Here is a 19,605-nt window from a genome sequence, read left to right on the forward strand (position 1 = left end):
TTACCAATTTTAAACGTGACAGCTTTTGGTACTTGGTGCAGTATGCAAAAGTGGAAGTGTCTGACATCCAGCTGTACCCTGTATAAGAAGATATACTGTAGCTTGTGAGAGCTACCATGGAATTGTATTAAAAAGCTGTAAATGGTAAATTCCTTTGTGGTGGGTTCTTCAATATTGCATTGATTTGTCTGTTTATTAACAATGACGGAACGAAAGTAAAAAAGATGGAAAACGACAGACAACAGACGAAGAAATTAAAATACGTCTGAGATCATTTCAGTGAGGACTTCAGGTTTGACTCAAGGAAGACGTCAAACTCAATCACCACCTGCCAAACAAAAACTGCTGTCAGCGTCGAGGATGCCTGTAAGTTGAGCCGTTCAAACAGCCACTCGAGCAGAAATCCATCAATTGGGGGTGTTAATCTATTGCAAATCTCTTGGCTGCTAAAATGGTGAATTATAGGAAGAAACGTCCCCTGTGGCTTGCAAAAAGGTTAGCTTCCTGCCCTGGTCTTTCCACCACATGCTTCTCAGAACGCAATGAACTTTAAAGGCTGCAATGGACATTTTGTTGTCTAATTCATTCAGTCAATCTCCTCATGATCTGGTGGTGTTTTCCCACGCTTTCCTTCTCCTGAGGGTTTTGTTTTATGGTATACGGCTGGCTTGAGAGGCCAGAGCTTTTCAATGTGATAAAGGTCAGAGGCTCAGAGTTGATTCGCGGTGGATGTGGGGGGAATAGAAAATAATAAAATAAATTTCCGGTCAACCTCACACACATAAACACACATGGAGGTCCAGTGCAGACTTGATAGATTCAAACATACATGCACAGACCAATGTCTTTTTCAGACTGTAATAATTTCAGTGTCTCATAAACAAACCCAAACTTACTTCAGACGTTAGATGTCAGAGTGCATTACATGACTAATCTACTCTCTGCCAACTTCTCCCGAAGTTTCTGGTTTCTACTGCAGGGCTTTCCTGCAACAGTCCCAGACCTGATAAGACACAATAAGGAGCCAAGCGTCTCACACACATACACACCCTCACGTAGAAGTAGACAAAACCATGTCAACAAAGGAAGTTGGCCTCAGTGTTCTTTAAAGAGCAACTCTGGAGAGAATGTGGGGAATAGTTTCGTAATAGGGAGCGATGTGTGTGTGTGTGTGTGTGTGTGTGTGTGTGTGTGTGTGTGTGTGTTCCAGTGCCATATCAGTGTATCCCACCTGCTTCCCCGGGCTCGTCCATATTGATGGGGCCAGCCTGAGGCGTCTCTCCGTTCTTCAGACAGTTGTGGATGTAGGTGGCCTTCCAGCGGGCGTACTTCCTGTGTTGGATGTTCTGGTAGAGGTCGAGTAAGGGTACAGAAACATAAAAGGGGTTGTTAGTCAAGTTGTAAGGTAGTTTGCAGGGAGCAGGGGTAATAAAATGTAGGTAATACTTGGTGAGCGGTGAGGGATGGGGTAACGAGTGAAGGTAGTGAAGGGTTGAAGCTTGTAAAAGGTAGGAATTTGCTAATTGGTTGTGATTGGGAGGTGGGTATGTATGGACAGGAAGTTAAGGTGGGCATGGTTAAAGGGTAAATGTGAGGGGTAAGTTCAGACGGTTGGTGGTGTGCCGTGACTTTGGGGTTTCTATCACTAGAGACAGAAATTTATCAGCAGCAAAAGAGGCGGGACACCAGGTTCAGAGCACTGCGATGTGTCCCCTGCAAGTAGAGCTGATAACCTCACGAATTTAGGATGTAAAGCTTTTCATGTGTGTCTGGATAAGTCGGGAGTCGTTCTTCTGCTACGATGAAGTTAAAAGCACGATCGCCTTGTGTGATGATCTGGTGCATACGTAAAAAACACAATTCCAAACAGCAGTCCTCACAGCTCACCCTTTTTTCACAGATGTCGATTCGGCTCTGTTACCATCTCTGCTGCCGGCTTAAAGGCGGGACAACACGCCTTCAATTCTGTGTCCGTACATTTTATGCAGAACAGCGAGGTGGAATAACGGTGCAACATTCCCGCCTTGAACAGGCTGTGTAAAAGCGGCTAGTTAAGTAAAGACATCAGGGTGTTAATTGGGTCAAGCGTACATGAGAGTGGGTTAAAGAGGCCGGATGTTTGAAAGGTGAAAAGTGTTGAAGAGGCAGAGAGAGGCGAGGCAGCTGATTTACACCGACATGAAAGCTGATAAGAATGAATGGAGAATTCCTGTTTTGGCCAGATAAGTGCCATGTTTTCAGCAGTAGCTCAGAAACAATGGCACACCGGAGAGCTGAGGTCTTTTCTGAGGTAAGGCCGTGTTTGTTCAGCCTCAGTCTTACAGTGAAAAAAGAGTTGCTAAAGGTAGTCATCTCTAATCACTGAAATAACACTGCTGTGATATCACACCACGCCAAGGAGCGCCAATAATTTTAATGTCAAAAATGTGACTCACAGTGAAGCTGTTTTACAACAGAATAAAACATGAAGTCTCTGAGGAGAGGGAGGTATCGGTTGCCCAAACTGTGAACAGGAGATGATGGAAGTTCAGAATTTTCACTCGTTTACAATTTACAATTGGGGGGGAAATTAAAAAAAAGAGATCTTGAACATCATTTGAGCAGAATAGAATAGAATAGAATGGAATATTTTACAGTGTAAATGTAATAAATAAACTTGTCGGTGCTCTCTGATGGACAAAGATGCTTATTAAACTACTTCAAATATATTTTACTGTAATATAATTTCATTTCTTCAGCTGACATAGATACTGATATGCAGTGAGCACATTTATCAATCTTTTTTTTTATCTGTATTTATATCAGTATATTGTATTTGAAAATTGTTCTTATTTTACATGCCCTTATGTTTCCACCCTTTAAGCTGCTGGAACTATAAATTTCTCTTTGGAGATTAATAAAGTATCTCTCTATCTATCAATCTGTCTAGATCTAGTTTATACCATAAAACATGAACCCATGAAAAATGCCATAACTGGATTGGATTGTTTTGGATTGAAGAGGAAAACCTTCAATAATCTGTGCAATCTGACCTGTTGCAAAATCTGATATTCCCCATTAAACATAATGGGTTTTAATGCTCCCAGCTGGACGCATCTTTTCAGTATACACAGTTTTAAAGTTTTATCAGACCATTGGACCCACAATCTTTTGAATATGTTCGTCAGAATCTAGACAGTCTAGCTTTCATCTTTAAGGATCCAGATGATGGTCAGCAAAGTGGTTGCTTTAGTGTGTTTTCAGCCACGTGTAGTTCACCGATCTTGCCTTTCCTCAGGTTGTCTACAACCTCGTGCAGAGAGCCATGAAAATAAATAACCATTTTCTGTAGCGTGAACAGACGATCAACTTCTGAATGTGTAACGTACAGCCTGACACTGTCCCTGTCGGGGCTCACTGACTCATGGTGGGGAGCGATAATCACAGTTGTAGGCAGTAAGACAGATGGTCAACGCTGCCTTTGTCTGCAGCGATTCAGCGCTGTGACAGCCTGGGTGATAGAACGTTGCAGATATGGCTTTCTGCTGAAACATACTGTTGATAACATGTTGCTGCAAACCTCTACAACACCTTTACCCAGGCAGGATTTAGAGCTCCTTTTAGCATTCAAAAGGAAACTGGTATATTTATACCAGGTAGTATTCAAAATGCAGCAGAAAGGTTTCTAACTCAAACTTGGAGGAGAGGTCACATTTCCCCACAACTTTACACTGGTGACTTAGTGGATTTAAAGATTTTGCTAATCCCCCAGGCTAGGCTAGGCTCCGAGTGATATTTCTGAGCTGATCATTTCCTATATGCCTGAGATTCTTTGGGAGGGCCAGTTATAGGGGCCAGACTGAGGAGGTGTTTTTGGAGCTTTCCACATCTTTCCCAGTCTTTTGTTGATCCTGTCCCAACTTGTTTGAAACGTGTTGCTGCATCAGATTCAGAATGAGCATCCCGAAGATTTGGAACCAGGGTTGTAGATCAGAGAGAATTGGGAAGTTGTTGACTCAGCTTTTCCTCCAATTCGTTTGAAATACTTAAATGGAGTTGAGTGGAGCAGAAACGACTGCTGGCAGGTTGATTTGTATAAAGCTGAGTCTGTCACAGCTTCTCCACGTCGTGCAGGTGGGTGACTTCTGAGTCTTCGAGCAGTTACTTGGCCACGTCAGCGTGCTTTCATGGTTCAATTCACGATGAATGGCGTCCCGTCACACCTCCAGTGTTTGGTTCCCTACATGTGAACTGAGCCTTTCTAAAGAGTCCTAACAGCTACCCAAATCTGTCTCCTTTGAAATTCATGCCAAAAACTCTTTTTTTGCTTACTTTTTTGTAATTGTTTTGATTATTGTGCATTATTGTGTTTTTTTTATTACCACTGTACAGCTTTCACATTTACAATGATTACATTAAATTAATAGGATATTAACTCCTGAGAGGAAATCCCAGTTTTTCTTGCCCCTCTCCACAGGAGGGTCAGAGGCAGCTACACAGATTATTCAGTTTCTTGCTAAAAGACACTTCAGCAGGGGGAATTCTGCATAATTTGGGGGGCTTGAACCTGGTTTCTACTCCCCTCTACTCACTACAGTCCAGAAGGAAGGCTGTCACTGAGAATAAGGGTTCCTGATGTACGACAGTGTTACACAACACTCTGCCAACTCGCCTGATCACTGACTCCTCTCAGCTCGGCCGGGAAGCTGCTGAAAACCTCTTTTTACTGCCTGAAACTCAATCACTCCTGACTGTCTGTCTGCAGAGCACTCACCACCGGCCACTCTGAGGACTCATTGTCTGGCGGTGGACTCAGTGTGGGTGTGCGTGTCCATCAGGACTCACTCAGTGTGCCAGCAAACTGTATGGATGCAAGTGTCCCGTTGATGTTTTAATGGCTTCTGGGTGACTTGGACACAATGTGCAGCAAGTCCTGCTGTGTGTCACACGTTCATATGGAGATGAACAGGCGTGTGTGTGTGTGTGTGTGTGTCACAATCTCTGAAAAGACACGCTGCAGCTGACCACACGTTTAATAAAAGTTTAATAGAGATCTTCACCTATTTTACACATTAACGTGTGTTTCCAGGTGTTGTGGAGAACCATTTTCAGAGGGATCTGTGTGAAGTGTGATAAATGCTTAGCTTCAACACATGACGTGCTCCTGACAAATGCTGCAGCAGGTCAACTCCTTAAAAATCCAGCTTCCTGGTTTTATTTCACAGTAAGTACATTTAAGTTTGTTTAAATCATCTTATTCCACACTAAAAGCATTGTGTGTATATCTCCTGTATCGGCTTCTTCTACAGTGGCTCATTACTGAAGCTGTGATGTTTACATTGACTGAAATATTCAAACATGAGCTTTCCACAGATGTTTGTGCATCACTTCAGACACACTTCTACAAAATGCAGCGCGACATATTTGGGATCTTTGGAAACTTTTGGATTTCCACTGGAATTTAAAATAAAGTTCTGTGGGTTTGAACACATGTTTGTCATGACTGACTCACCGCAGGTTAGAGGGAGTTTACAGGATAACTGCACATTTTTTTTATATAAAGTACATTTTTCTGTCACACCCAGTGATTAAAAACATGTCCAGGCTACAAACAAACAGTGATTTTGATGATGATTTATATACACCAATTACCACCTGAGCACAAAACAAGCTCAGGAGATATTTCTCAGTTTTACACATCGATGAGAGGAGCCTGAACGCTCCATGGCATCGTTTACTGCAGTGCAGTGAACAGCTCTGAATGATGTTTGTCTCTTATGTTGGCTTGTAGTTTCAGTTCAAAGCACAGACAAATTACAGCTAATCAGCCTTTAATTACACAGTTAATACTTGTTAACAGGATTAATGTTTTGCTGTTTTTTGGTCTCTTCAGGGGATTTTAAAAAAGATAAAATAAAGCCCACTACACCCTTGAACAAATAATCTGACTTCCTGCCTTCTCCAGATTACTTACATTAATCTAGTTTTTGTCTGTTTTCCATTGATTATGATCATTTCAGAGTTTGCAAACAGTTTGCAGAGATCAAACTTGCGACAGGGTCTTTATCTTACCTCCTCTGACAACTCCCCGAACACAGACAAGACATCCAGGAGCAAACTGGCTGAGTAGAAAGACTTGATCATGTTCCTGGAGGGAAAAAAGGAAGCAGAGAAAGAGAACAGATAGCAAGAAAGATGGGAGACGAGAAGGAGGAGAAGGATTGAGGTAGAAAAAATAGGTAGAAAGGAGGAAGGAAGACAGAGGGAGGAGAAAGAAGGGAAAAAACAAATACACAAAACTATTAGCTCAGTGTTTCATTGCGGTATGACACAAAAATACGTGTCAGAACTGTGCGCGTTAAACATGGAGGAGAAGAGTGAGAGTTCCCAGTAAAAATCCAGTTTGCTATTGAAATACTAAACTGGCAAAATACATTTGAAACTAGTAGAGCTACTGCACAATGAAGTGTGCTGCCGCCCTGATGGGATTTCACAGCTTTATATTACAGTTCAGATAGTTTCACAAAACAGACTTCTGTCAAGAGGAACAGCCACATTGCAGTCCACTAGCTAACTTTTTCCAAGCTTTGAGCTGTATCCCACACTCTTCCTCAGTGGAAGCATTTTGTGCACTTGTCATGGAGATGGTTCAGTTGTCATCATGTGACCTGAAGACAAAAAGCTGCACACATAGGTGACGCAACGACAACTGAGCAGACTCCATCTGCTGATGAAGACCATAACACCCCAAACAGACACCTCCTGTCCTCCTCTGACAGACCACAGACACACTGTGTTTCAACAGCTGACAGTAATGAACCTGATCTGAACATTCTGAGTGTGTGTTTGCATGTGCTGGCAGGAATAAAAGGAGAAAGATGAGTGATCCCACCCCTTGCTGTGATCACAGCGACAGAAGCAAGAGGGACGACCAAGCCTAAGAACAACTTAACACCAATCTTGGCTGACCAATGATGGTGGTGGTTTTGAGTTTGTATAAATTGGATTTATTAACAAATGGAAAAGATTGCAAACAAAAAATTGGCTCATTCGGTGGCTTGCAATGGGTAAAAACTCAAAAATTACCCTGACAACAGCAATCAAAACAAAGTAGACCTTCCTGTATCTGCCATCACATTTGAACAGCTTATTACACGACGAGAACTGTGTGTTTGACACTCTGCAAGCAGCTGGACTTAGTGCTGTCACGTGCATGGCATCAGGGTAGCCGTCCAGAGTAGATCTGACTGCTGACTTCACCCTGTGACTTCAGGCCGCAGCATGACGCAAGACTGTGATTAAACTGTGATTAGATACTAAAATGTGGCTCCGTACACATTGTAATCAAGTACCATACAATGTACAATGTTAATAACCAAACAATAATAAATTACTGTTAATTTTTCGGACCTGTGACACTCAAACACATCACAACTTTAAAACTTTAAAACAGGGACCTCACACAACTTATTTAAGAAGATCAGGTATCGGACATGCTTGAATACAGCTTCTTTGCTGTGGTTATAAAAGTCAGTGTTTCTTCTCTTGTTTCACATGCATTCAATTTCATTGGGCCTCCAATTCAATTTATATTGTTGCAGCAATCCTGCCCTGATAGTACTTTGCTGAAAAATAATTTCACACAGTGTTTGATACCACAAGGTACCTGAGGTATTGGTATCAAGAGAGAAAAACTGGACCAATTTATCCCTGCTGGAAAAGAAAACATCTCAGGCGCTGCATCTGGATATTACCACAGCAAATTAAATCTTATTATTAAATCAAACACCGATCTTAAAATGATTTATTTCCCAGTTCTAGCCTGTAACAGCCCATTATAACAACAGCTGCATGCATAAATCTTAAGTAAGTGATACATTTGTTTAAATATTGGAGTTATGGCATCTCAGATTTCCTTGGTTTAAAGTAAACAAACTTAGCAGCCACAGCCCAGATTTACCGACACTCAGTTAGGGGTGATTTCCCATCATGTCACACACAGAAACACACACACACAGACACACACACAGCTAAGGTGAGGAACATGAATGGGCTCCTTGTAGCACAGCGTGAGAGCTACTGAACAGTGGCCTCAACATGTTGGAGGAAGTTTCCTATTGCACTAAAGTTTCCCATAAACATTCACCTCAACATGTGTGTGTGTGTGACATGTGTGCTAACACATGTTTACGTGTATGTATAAGCATATGCCTGTGTCTATGTGCCTGCGTGTATATTTGTGTGCATACCTGTTTCTATTTGCATGTGACTGTGTGTTTACTGTGTTTGTACCTGTGTTCTAGTTTATGTGTGTGTCCAGAGGTGACATAACGCACCGCTGTGTCCTGTTAGCTCAGACCGCTGCTTCTCATAAAACCGCAGGCTGTTTGTGTTCCCCTTCAGCGGAACAGAAATACTGCCCACTCCTGCTTAATATACCTGCTGGAAACAGAAAGCTTCTGAGCGGTTATTTACACGGCAAACAAGTCCGGAGAACCTGTTGCCTGCATCCATTCATCGTCAACAACCTGCCACGCGCTCCTCACGCTTACTGACAGGGAGGGAAACTCACTTTCCTGTTGTGGTTCCCTGTTTATCCCCAAAGAAGGTTTATTGTGTCATCTGTAGAGTTCATGAAGGGGAAACTACCAGAATCTTAAAACATTACTGCACTTGTTTTTATCTAAAATCTAAAGTTCTCAATTTCCCATTAAACTGGACAGAAACTGTTTTTTATTCCTCTTGAACATTGTGTTAACTAACACATTTTAATCTGCCATTCTGCAAATCGCTCACACTGTGCAGATGAACTGACTGGCCGTGATGTGGCGCTCAAACTGAATAAAAGCACAGAACCCCTGGTTGGGTTTGTGCAGACGATTCCAATAAAGCGTATTCAAACAAAACAAACAAATCCTAAACCACGCTGTCGTGAAGAGAAAAAGGTAGTATTACTTTGTGCAATTGTACAATGAAGAGAAAGCAAGAAAAAAAGAATATGAAGCCTCAGAGGGCTGGAAGATGCAGACAATTTCATCCGTCTGTTCTGCAACCAAGCTCAGTTTTGTATCACGGCAAGCTTCAGCCACAACACTCCACTAAAACAGCCTCACCACAGTTTGTATCAAATCTGTTGACATGTGGGAAATCAGAATAAGGAGCTGTTCAGCCTGGCCGACTCGTTGTTTATTCAGATAATTAATCAATCAGGCAATCTGACCAGAAAAACGGCAAACAATAAGCTTAAGCCATACACAGCTGCCCGGCTTTAAACTGTGTTTCTGACTGCATTAGAGTTTGTTTTTGATTTTTCTCATACCTGTTCATGATCTTAATTGCCCCATTTCAGAGCGTTTACTTTTCTAGAGCTGATTTATACATTTTTGAATACGGGAAACAAGTTCGGAAATAAATTCTTACATTCTCCTGTATTAAACAGCTAAAATTTAAAAAAACTGTGGCCGAACGACATATGACACCCTGTACCTTCCCACCACCAATTAAGGTAAGGAACTCCTCCCACTAAAGAAAAAGAAAAACAAAAAGGGGAAACATCAGGAAGAGCAACACAGGAGGGATCCCTCTGGGAGGATGTAGTGTTACCATATGAAATACATATAAAAACTCTCTCTCCTATGAGGACTTATTTCATTCCCAGATATTTCCTGTCAGGAAAAGACCCGTTTAAAACTCTACATATCATATTCCAGATGATAAGTGGCAAGAACAGAATGAACTGGGGAGGAAATTTTAGAAATCATAATCATGAATCATCCAGTGAAACAAATCCTTTCATTCAACTTCACTGAATGAAGTTACTTCAACGTGATTTTTTATGAGTCTGGGTCAGTAAATATTATGATTGAGATAATCTGTCAGAGAGCCCAGAGGGATTTATTAATGATTACAAACAGTCCAATCATCACACTAAAAAGCTTTTACTTACATTTCTGCTTCCTAGATTTTTTAAATAAACTAGAATTATGACATACTAAACAGGCATGTTGCTGCAAACGAGCTACAAATTCCTAAAACGTGGATGTTTCACACACATCTTCGACCCGGCAGCACAGAAGATCTATACACCTGTGTGTTGTACAGGTGATTTTTGCCTGCCACACCTCCGGCAGCTGCAGTATTGTGAGCTGGAGCCACGTTCACTGATGTCCCCAGTACACCTCCTGGTGGGGGAGCAGTGGCCAGTTGGGGCTGTGTCTCTGCCACCCAAGTTGCCCCCATTCCGCTGTTGAGCCCCCGGCATTCTTCGATGGCCCTCTGTAGGCTTGCCCTGATCATATCAGCTGCACAGAGAAGTTGGATTGCTAATCTGCCCCTGCATCCAACTTCCACCGGGCGGATGGTTGCGATCCAGCCCGCCTCATTGCACATTGTTGTCGGTTCAGAGTTTTTTGAGTCGCTTGAACTGATCTGATTCTGGTATCCCTTCCTCCCAAAGGATAGCAAGTGCAATGATGAGGACCTTCTTGGCAGCTGTGGACCACAACACAACATCTGGTCTGATGATTGTTGTGTGACCAAGGGTGGGAAAACACATGGCTTTTTGCATAGTCTTGCACACTTCATGCCGCAACACAAGCTCAGCTGGTTTTGTTGCTAGAGGAAAGTCTTCTCGGCCGTGTGCCGCGCTGCTATGTGTGACTGTTGCTGCTGTATGTAAATGTACTTGCCAGTTGTGCCCCATGGTACACCGACTATTGTGCTTTTACGATGTACTTTGGGTTTTCTGCCAAAGCATATTATGTCAGTGTGTGTCTGTCGCTGCCATATGTAAATGTGCTCAACAGACATGCTCAGTGGTACACTGACTGCTGTACTGAAATAATATATGCTGGGTTTTCTGCCAAATAAATGTTGGCAATGACAATGTTGACATGCCAAATCCTTCCCCTTGTCAACCTCTGAGAATTAATCACATTACATTTACTAATTAATGTACATTATGGGGCAGGCTACCCCGTCCATGTGAATGAAGGCCTATAGCTTCCTCCTACTCGGAGCCAATAAACACATCTGATTTTTCAATCATTTTTCTTGTTCCCTTACGTTGTTAATAGAGGAGAGATGCAGTCACGTTTTGAGTGGACTATCCCTTGAATTTTTTATATCGTGATACAAATACCTTTAGTGAAAAAAAAAATGTGATATAGAGTTTAGGTCACATCACCCACCTGTACTACATATCAAGAACCACATCTGGCTTATGGTTCAATTTTCAAAGAGTGAAAAATGGGACTGCTTGTATCTTTCTTTACCCTTCCCCCTCCTCCTTGTTTATCCTTGCACCTCCTTCCAACGTATTTTATAGTAGCCTCATTCCTGCACAGAGGGAAGTGCTAATAAAGGAGAAAAATACTAGCACTTCAAAGGTTAAAGTTATGTTTTTGTTATTTCCAAACTGTCGTGTTAGCAAGATTTAAACAGCACCCAATCCACAGGAAACACACCTCAGAACAATCTTATCGCAAACATTTTGACATCAAATACTGACACGTAAGCATTTACACACATGCACATACACAAAAGTGTTGCCAGGCACGATGGCTGAGGTGGTTTCCTGACCTACATAAGCACCAGCTTTGTACATGAAGCCAAATGTTCTACTTCCATGGAAGGAGAAGTGACCTGCTGCCCTGGAACTGTCTGGGACTAGCTGTGCAGACTGTAAAACCCTCTGAGACAAATATGTGATTTTGGGCTATCTAAACACAAAAAAAAATTACTTGGCCCAAGAGATTAGAGAAGCACGTTTCAGTTCCCTCCACTGTCTGGGAAAATCTGGGAGAAGAAAGTGGTACCGACCAGTCCATTAAGAGTAAAGGTACTCTGTGGAGTTTTGTTGTAAACCAACCAAAGTTATGTTTACACCATTTGTACATTAGTACATGTGGCGTTTTTTGTTATCTGATGCGATTGTTCTTATGAGGACAGTCTCATATAAACATGTACACATTAGGGCTTTCAACAAATATTCTGAATTGGAATTGTAAAAACAAAAAAAATTGAGTTAGATGTGCTGTTTTCCCGGCTGCTTCTCTGATGTCCACCCTCTCTCTCCCTCCTATCCCAGTTCGGGGTATTAGAGGTCTATTTCAACCAAACCTGAGTTGGTGGTGATTTGTGAAACAATGTAAGATGAACCAAGACGGTTTTGGTGAGTTTTAATTTCTAAAAGTGTATTTTGTGATGATAAAATTACTGTTTCTGTAAATGGAGTCTGGTGGCTTTGGCGACTGTTTTCTGGTCTATCACCTCTATGATTGAGGTCTGGTTGAGTTAGACTATTTGGCTAAACGTTAGGGAAGGATCTTGATGGTTATTTTAAACAAACAATATGAAAATGGACAGAAAATCCAACAATAATGTTTCAGTTTTCACAAATACTGCTGAAATGAATCCTTGATGACAGAGACTAACTCAGGACACAGGATGCCTGCTCTGTGCACACACACACTTAAACAGACATATGAGGTGGTATATATTTGTTTTTTTTCACACACTTGCTGTCAGAAAAATGTACCGAACTGTGACCCTAAAACAGAGCTACATACCAAACCATAAACTTTGAGTACCTTAATAGCGCCGTAAAATACAGCCAGATGCAACTGTCATTGGTGTTGGAAGGTTAGCTTGTTTGGAGGAGAAAGACAGACAGACAATGAGAGGAAATGAGGGCAGGAGAAAGGAAGGTGGAGAGAGGATGAGAGGAAGAAAGGCAAGAAGAGAGGGCAGGAGATACGTAGATGAAGGAAGAAAGTAAGGAACAAAAGGACAAAAGATGAGGAGAGGAAAGATGAGAGGAGAGGAAACAAGGGAAAAAGGAGGAGAGGAGATGAGAAGAAATGAGAGGAGACAGGAGGAAGCAAGGAAAGAAGAAACAAGAAAAGGAGGCGAGAAGAAAAGAGGAACTGGAAGTGTTTTTGATGTCTTTATAACTTAATTTTGAAAACTACACTGATGCTGAGAAATGCTCCACTGAGCAGCTGGTCCGGAGGTGGACACAGAGATGAAGCTACCGACCATATGCTACTGTACAACACCACACACAGAGCTGATCATAGCAAAGCACAGATCCGTTGCTTACTTGTGGAACCGTCCTGCTCGATCCTCGTTGTCAGCGTAGAGGAACATCTTTAAGGCGTAGTTTTCAATGTGGGCGTTACCAACTACCTCCTGAGTGATGGAGTCGTGTTCAGCCAGCTCCTTCTTCATCTGGAAAACAAACAATTAATTAGACGTTAATTCGCTGGAAACAACGACTACAAAGCAAAACGCTGTGGGGTCTCCTACTGAGGCATGTAATTAGCTCAGACTCTTATTGTGAAAGGTCAAATATGCAGAAAACTACATGGAGGGAAAAATATCAGACGTGAAATTAATCAAATGATTAAACATCAGTAGGATTAGAGGGTGAGCACAAAGGAACATCTGCCTCACAATCTGTCCACGCACACGCACGCACACACACACACACACACACGCTCTCCCACATCTTCATTCATAATCAGGACTTGACTCATCACAGTCAGACATCCTCTGTTAATACTCTCTTTATGAGTATAAATTAAAAATGTGGTTGTATTTTGTCCTGAGTGTGGCTGAACTCTGACGCTGAACAGTGTAGAAAACATGGAGCCAGCAGCTTCTCATGGTGAGCCGCTGCTGTCACATCAGCTGTCACTTATGTTAATTCTATGAGTAACCTGGCCAACATTAAGATCATTTGTGGAGGAAGAACCCCCACTCAGTAACACTACGGTACAATCGTGAATGGACTGAGTGTCTCTGTAGCTCCGACAGCAACGTGAGTGAGATCTTTCTTCTCCTCAGGACATTTATCAGTCATGTTCAAACATTTTATCTCGAGCGAACACGCCCACGCCTCTGTGGGCACCATCGAGTGTGCCTCCGACTCACTCCATCTGTCTTCTCTTTGCATGTATTTTCTCCACCTGTAATTAATATTTTCCATAAAGCGCCACAATCTCTCCCTCTCTGTTTCTCTCTCTCTCTCTCCATTACAGCGTGCAGCAGGGCTTCAGGTTTCTTATAAAACCACTAAAGCAAACACGTTGGACCCTCCAGCAGGTGGACCCTGACCAGCCTGAATAGATACACTGTTCACTGGCTAAAATCAATCTGTGTGTGTGTGTGTGTGTGTGTGCGTGTGTGTGTGAGCAGAGGAATGTAAAACCGCCGGGCTGAGTGCAGAATGAAGGAAGGACAACTGGTCAGGGAATAAAAAGAATCTGGGATCAAAGGAATCTCACTTCACCGAACACAGTCTCTCAGGCTCATTCTCACTCTTACGTTTCCATTTGACTGTTTAAAACTTTAAGTGAATTATAAGAATTTTAGCACCTCTTTTAAAAATGCATAAATGGCAAAAGTTAAAAGTGAACTACCGTGTTTCCATCAGAATCATTAAAAAATATTCACACTTGATTTGTGCCATGTTTACCATTGCAAAACGGTGATAAACCACTATCAACACAACCACAAATTCCCGATTAAGCTGATCCGCCATGGTTTGACTGTTATCTAAAGTACATAACACCACCAAACTGTAACTGTGATTGTTTCTTATTTAGTTGTGACTTTGGGGGGAAAACAGTGCTTGTTATTGCGATTGCATGTCTCATATCTGATACAATTTTCCATTGCAAATTTCACACATATTCTATAGAGAGACAGAGTTTCCATCAAATATCTCAATCATAATGTCACAAATTCACTGAGACGCAAATAAAAGAACATGTAAATGTATTTTTAGACAATCAACCTTTGTAACTGCTGCAGCAGGCAAACCAGCAAATTTAACAGCATCTGACTGGTAGCTGCTGGTGACTTCCCACCGTCCACCATGTTTAAACTGATTTTCAAACAAGTGATTTTCCACCGTCCCAATGAGAGCAAAGCCTCGGAGAGTTGAGCCAGTGATGACGGTGGAAAATAGAATTAATGAGTCCAACATGTATTGTATGTACAATCCAGGTCATAAGGGAAAAGAGAGGGAGGGAGGGAAAAAAAAAGCTGCTGTGGTTTGTGTCTTGACTCGCTCACACTGTAGAAATGAGTCACAACTACCAGCAACAGTTCATGAAGAAGTGAACCATACAAAAAAAACCTCAGGGTATCCCCATGATTCAGAGAGCTGCACAAAAAAAACCTGTCAGAGGACAAAATGTTTTCCAGCAAAATGTGCTCCTGATGAAAAAATGTCCTAAATAAATAATCATGCTTCTCCATGTGTGGTGGACTGCTGCTGGATTTGTGCTGTCAACAGCACCCCGAGAAGCTTTTACTGTGCGTGGACAGCTGGATGCTGAAATGTAACCACGAAGAAAACTGGATTCAAAATACTGAACTTGACTGAGAGGGGAAAAGTTCTGAAGATGGATGACAGCAAAGACAAACTCAAGAAGTACATAGTAAAGATACACTGTATGACCAAAGGTACATGGACTCCTGCCATTGCCTGCTGCCCAATTGGAAAAAGCGCATTTATGGTCGGGTAACACATGCACGAAATTAGAGAAGCACGTGAGAAAATTCTTTGCTTCGAGTGGAGTTCAACTTTGGTAACTTTGAAATGAAGTCAGCAGTTGATGGTCATTCGTCTGCATTCATGCCTGTGTGACCACACCCTTACGCTTACTGTTCATCCAGCCTTGAAGGTAGTGGACTTACATCCCTGCTAATCCTTCCAACCAAGCCCAAAGTTTCACTTTGAGGCTTTACTCCAGGAAGTGGAACTGAGGCAGCTTGATTGCAGGTTCTGGATTCGCTCTTGATCTGTTCCCTCTTTTTAGACCAATTTCCTATCAGGAACTGTTGCCCCTGACAACACATCTTCCAGGGTCATGGTGGTATGCAAACAAGTTCACCACATTTAAATGGAAGCTGGTGTTGGTGAAGCTCTCAGTGTACTTGCCACTCTCACCTATGTTCAAGAGCTTAGGTTAACAACTGAAAGAATGACATCACAGATACAAGCAGATTTGTTTCCATTGCGGGTGACGAGGCGATGCCTCTGGATGCATCTTGGATGTTTCTGTGTGGATGCTCTATTATTCTCTATGCAAATTTGCCCCTGAAGACACTGGAGGGATTACTATCCCATGTGAACTGTGAAGGTCTTAGGATCCTCAAAAGGGAGCTAGAGGACCTGGCTGGATAGAAGGATGTTTGGGCTACCTTGATGAGCTTCCTTAGCTGATCCAGGTACAGAGAAGTGGAGGAAAATGGAGAGATGGATGGATTCTGGCTCAGGTTTGGGCTGATTCAAATATTATATCAACAAGGGCAGACCAAGAAACACCTCCTAGTCTAATGCAATACAATTACACAACACCGGAAACTACAGCACCCAAAATGACCATTGAGGTGTATCAACACCTCCAAAACAGATTCAAATACTGAACATTTTAACCTTCGTGAAGGGTGGATTTTCTGCAGGGCTGATGTCTTAGACTGCAAGGGTCTAGCTAATAAAGTGGCAACTAAGTGCAGGAAAGATTTAGTAAAGCTGCTATGATGGGAAAATGTTGCATGCATATCATATACTACCCATCTCATGAACTAAAAACATATAATTCATATATATATGATTAAATGTACATGTTGTGTAACAGTTAAATATTTCATCCGTAAATTTTAAACTATCCATAACTTTTTAAGGCATGCAGATATGATATTTTATGAGTAGACTCCATTAATAAGCTATCCACTAAATAGCAACAAGAACCTGTAAGCTGTAAGTTAACATTGATTGTGATGCGCATGAAAAACATCTATTTGTGGACTTCAGAGCGCACAAACAGAAAGACGCTTAAACCACTTCCTACCCGAGTAACAGCTAACAAAAACACACACATCAAAGCAGCAGATGTGAGTCCTGTTGCGAGAGACATCCTGAGTGTGTGACAGTAATGAACATCCCTGGAGCCTCGGTAAAACCTGCTCAAGGGGGCAGCTCTGTGTGTGTGTTTGCATATTTTCATCCTTGTCTACTGCTTGCTTTAATTGGCTCTGAGCGATCAATAAAGTGAGACCAGCATCGCTGCGGGACTTCCCATATGCACACCTTTTCTCCTCCCCCCTCATGTGTCCTCCCCTCCATAAAAACACCCCATCTGCTCTCATTCACCTCCTTGTTTCACTCCACTAACGCTGGGTTTGATCACGCAGAGGTTGAGCACTTTCTGAGACATTTCCTCTAATAGTGCTTCAAATCTTAGCAATTTAGATGCCGGTACTCAAACTACTCTGAAAGAAGAAATAAAATATACTTTTACTTTTACATGTAAGTCTATTTTTCATTTCAGAATATGGCACCACAGGGTCAAAATTACTTTGAAAAGAAAACTGAGGACAGGAGATGTTTTTTGCAGCCCCATCACCGCTCATTTCTCGGTAAAAGGCTCATTTGTTTGACCCCCACTGGGACAACGAGTCTGCTCACCTCCTCTCGTCTCATCTCACCTCCTCCCTCCTCATCATAACAACTCCATAAAATCTAATTAGTGTGGCCCCTGTTGACAAGCGGCCTTCTTTACGTAAATGTGTGTCAAATGAAAGCCCAGGCCTCGCCACGGCTCTGTGACTACAGCCGTCCAGCAGCATTTTTCATGTTAAGAAGCCAAACCTCTGCTCAGTTCACTGATGTGTCCTGATAACAGTAACAAGGCTGTCTCCACTGTCGGCCATCATTCTTCACGAGGCATTTTCTCACATGTTACTCCTCGTAGATTTAGGTAATATTGCATGAATTTACAATACGCTACATTTAAAACAAAGCTGAAACATTAGTATGTAACATTTAAGTTAAAGGGAGATTTTATCAACACTGCTAAGTAGTGGTAGCAACACCCCAGCAGGTGTACCTTCTGCAGGTGTTGGTCAGTCCACGATCCAACTTTCTTTTTTTGATGGAATGCCACTGAAGGGCCGTTGGTGGTTAGATCCTGACATTGTACTTAATGGGTACACTGAAAATAGATCCAAATGACACACAACAAAATGCTAGATGTTATATTGAAGTCTAACAAGACTACAAGTCGACAGCCATGCTCGAGGCTCTGTGGGGATGTACTTTGCTAAATGTTAAAGTCAGCATGTTAACATGCTCACAAGCTGATGTTAATTAAGAAGAAAAATAATTACTTGACTGATCGCCGAAGGGGAAGTTTAATTTTTTCACTCCGTGAAAAAGGACCCATACATGCTGCTGAGAGAGAGATGTTAGAGTGTGCATATTACACTTTAGAAGAATATGGCTTTGCTAATAAGAATTTGCTGAGATTCTTTTAAAAATTTTCTAAAATCTGCCTAAGTAGAAATGAATGGGATACTGCAGTGCCCATTTATCATCAGACAAAGTGTCTAATCATGTGGTGGAAGAATAAAATTTCAACAATTCTGTAAGAAAATATTACAATTAATGAATATCAATTGATTTGATGCAACACAGCATTGCAGTATTTTTTATCAAACAGATCTTATGCAGGACAGCCTCGATATGCACCTCAAACACACCGGGTATCTCACATTTAGGCTGCGCTCTTCCTTTTTACAATGCAGCAACGAACTCGCAGATGTGGCTGCACTTCTGAAAGTTTGTTGAAGTGATGAGCTCTTGCTAGCGCACTGCCTCTCTCTCTCGCTCTCCCAGAAGACGTCTATGATACAGCGTGTTTATTTATGACTATGTGTCTGCGTGTGAGACACCAAAACATTGTATAAATTACTGAGTTTACGAGACGCACTTGAATGTATCACAAAGTCCCTGCAAGCCAAAGCACAGTAAAGACTCTCAGTGTAGATTTATTACATGACTATTCTAGTACAAACATTTACTTCCAGTGAGGCCTGTAGCCTTCTGAGATTTTCTCTCCAAATGGAAAATGTACGCACATTTGGTACTTGGTGGGTGTTAACTTTAAGCGCTTTGTCGCAACTATATAAAATGATTTTTCTCATTCTTTCCATTACATTTTGTGATGTGTTCATTGCGCATCACATTGATGATTACAATTTATCGACCATTACTATTTCCAAGTTCAAAGGGGCACTTCCAGTCTCTACATTTAAGACAACGTGGACAAGAAGTCCTTCAAGTGCTCAGAAAAATGCCAATCTGAACATCTACACTTCAATAAGAACTCAGCAAACTGCATCGACTAAAGAAGATGTGAAACTAGTACAAAATGGATCTGACAAAAGTTTCCTAATTCACTTGACATGAAAAGACCACTATTATAAAAATTACATGGACTGCAATGGAGGATTTTCTCCTTATCACCCCCCTATTAGGCACCACAGGACCCCACACAGGCAGAGACAGGACTGAAGTAGGTCTAACTTACTGACTCCAGCTGGTCCATGAGTTTGACCAGGAACTTTCGGCACTCTGGTGTTTTACTGTCCAGCTTCATGCCTGTCTGCATAGCATATAGCCGACCTGCAGGACAGGAGAGGGGAGAGATGTAGAGAGGAAAGATGAAAGGTGGACAGAATTAAACATCTTTTACTGCTCAGTAAAGTCCATTCCTCTGCAGCCTGGTTCAAAGGTCTGGCCGAGTCATATGGAAGACTCATTACACAAAG

The 19,605-nt window shown here is 41.9% G+C and overlaps 1 protein-coding gene across 3 annotated transcripts in view; it reads right to left on the reverse strand.

Annotated features, from left to right (window-relative positions):
- vta1 (vesicle (multivesicular body) trafficking 1) overlaps positions 1 to 19,605 on the reverse strand; it is a 60,157-nt gene that overhangs the window by 24,050 nt on the left and 16,502 nt on the right. For all 3 annotated transcript variants that reach the window (XM_041958572.1, XM_041958571.1, XM_041958570.1), the window contains exons 2-5: positions 19,365 to 19,459; positions 13,082 to 13,209; positions 6,052 to 6,127; positions 1,232 to 1,346 (exon numbers count right to left, since the gene is read on the reverse strand). In XM_041958572.1, coding sequence (XP_041814506.1) covers positions 1,232 to 1,346; positions 6,052 to 6,127; positions 13,082 to 13,209; positions 19,365 to 19,459 — 414 coding nt within the window. The remainder of the gene's footprint in view (positions 1 to 1,231; positions 1,347 to 6,051; positions 6,128 to 13,081; positions 13,210 to 19,364; positions 19,460 to 19,605) is intronic.

This window comes from Chelmon rostratus, chromosome 18, assembly GCF_017976325.1.
Source record: "Chelmon rostratus isolate fCheRos1 chromosome 18, fCheRos1.pri, whole genome shotgun sequence".
Classification (NCBI taxonomy): domain Eukaryota; kingdom Metazoa; phylum Chordata; class Actinopteri; order Chaetodontiformes; family Chaetodontidae; genus Chelmon; species Chelmon rostratus.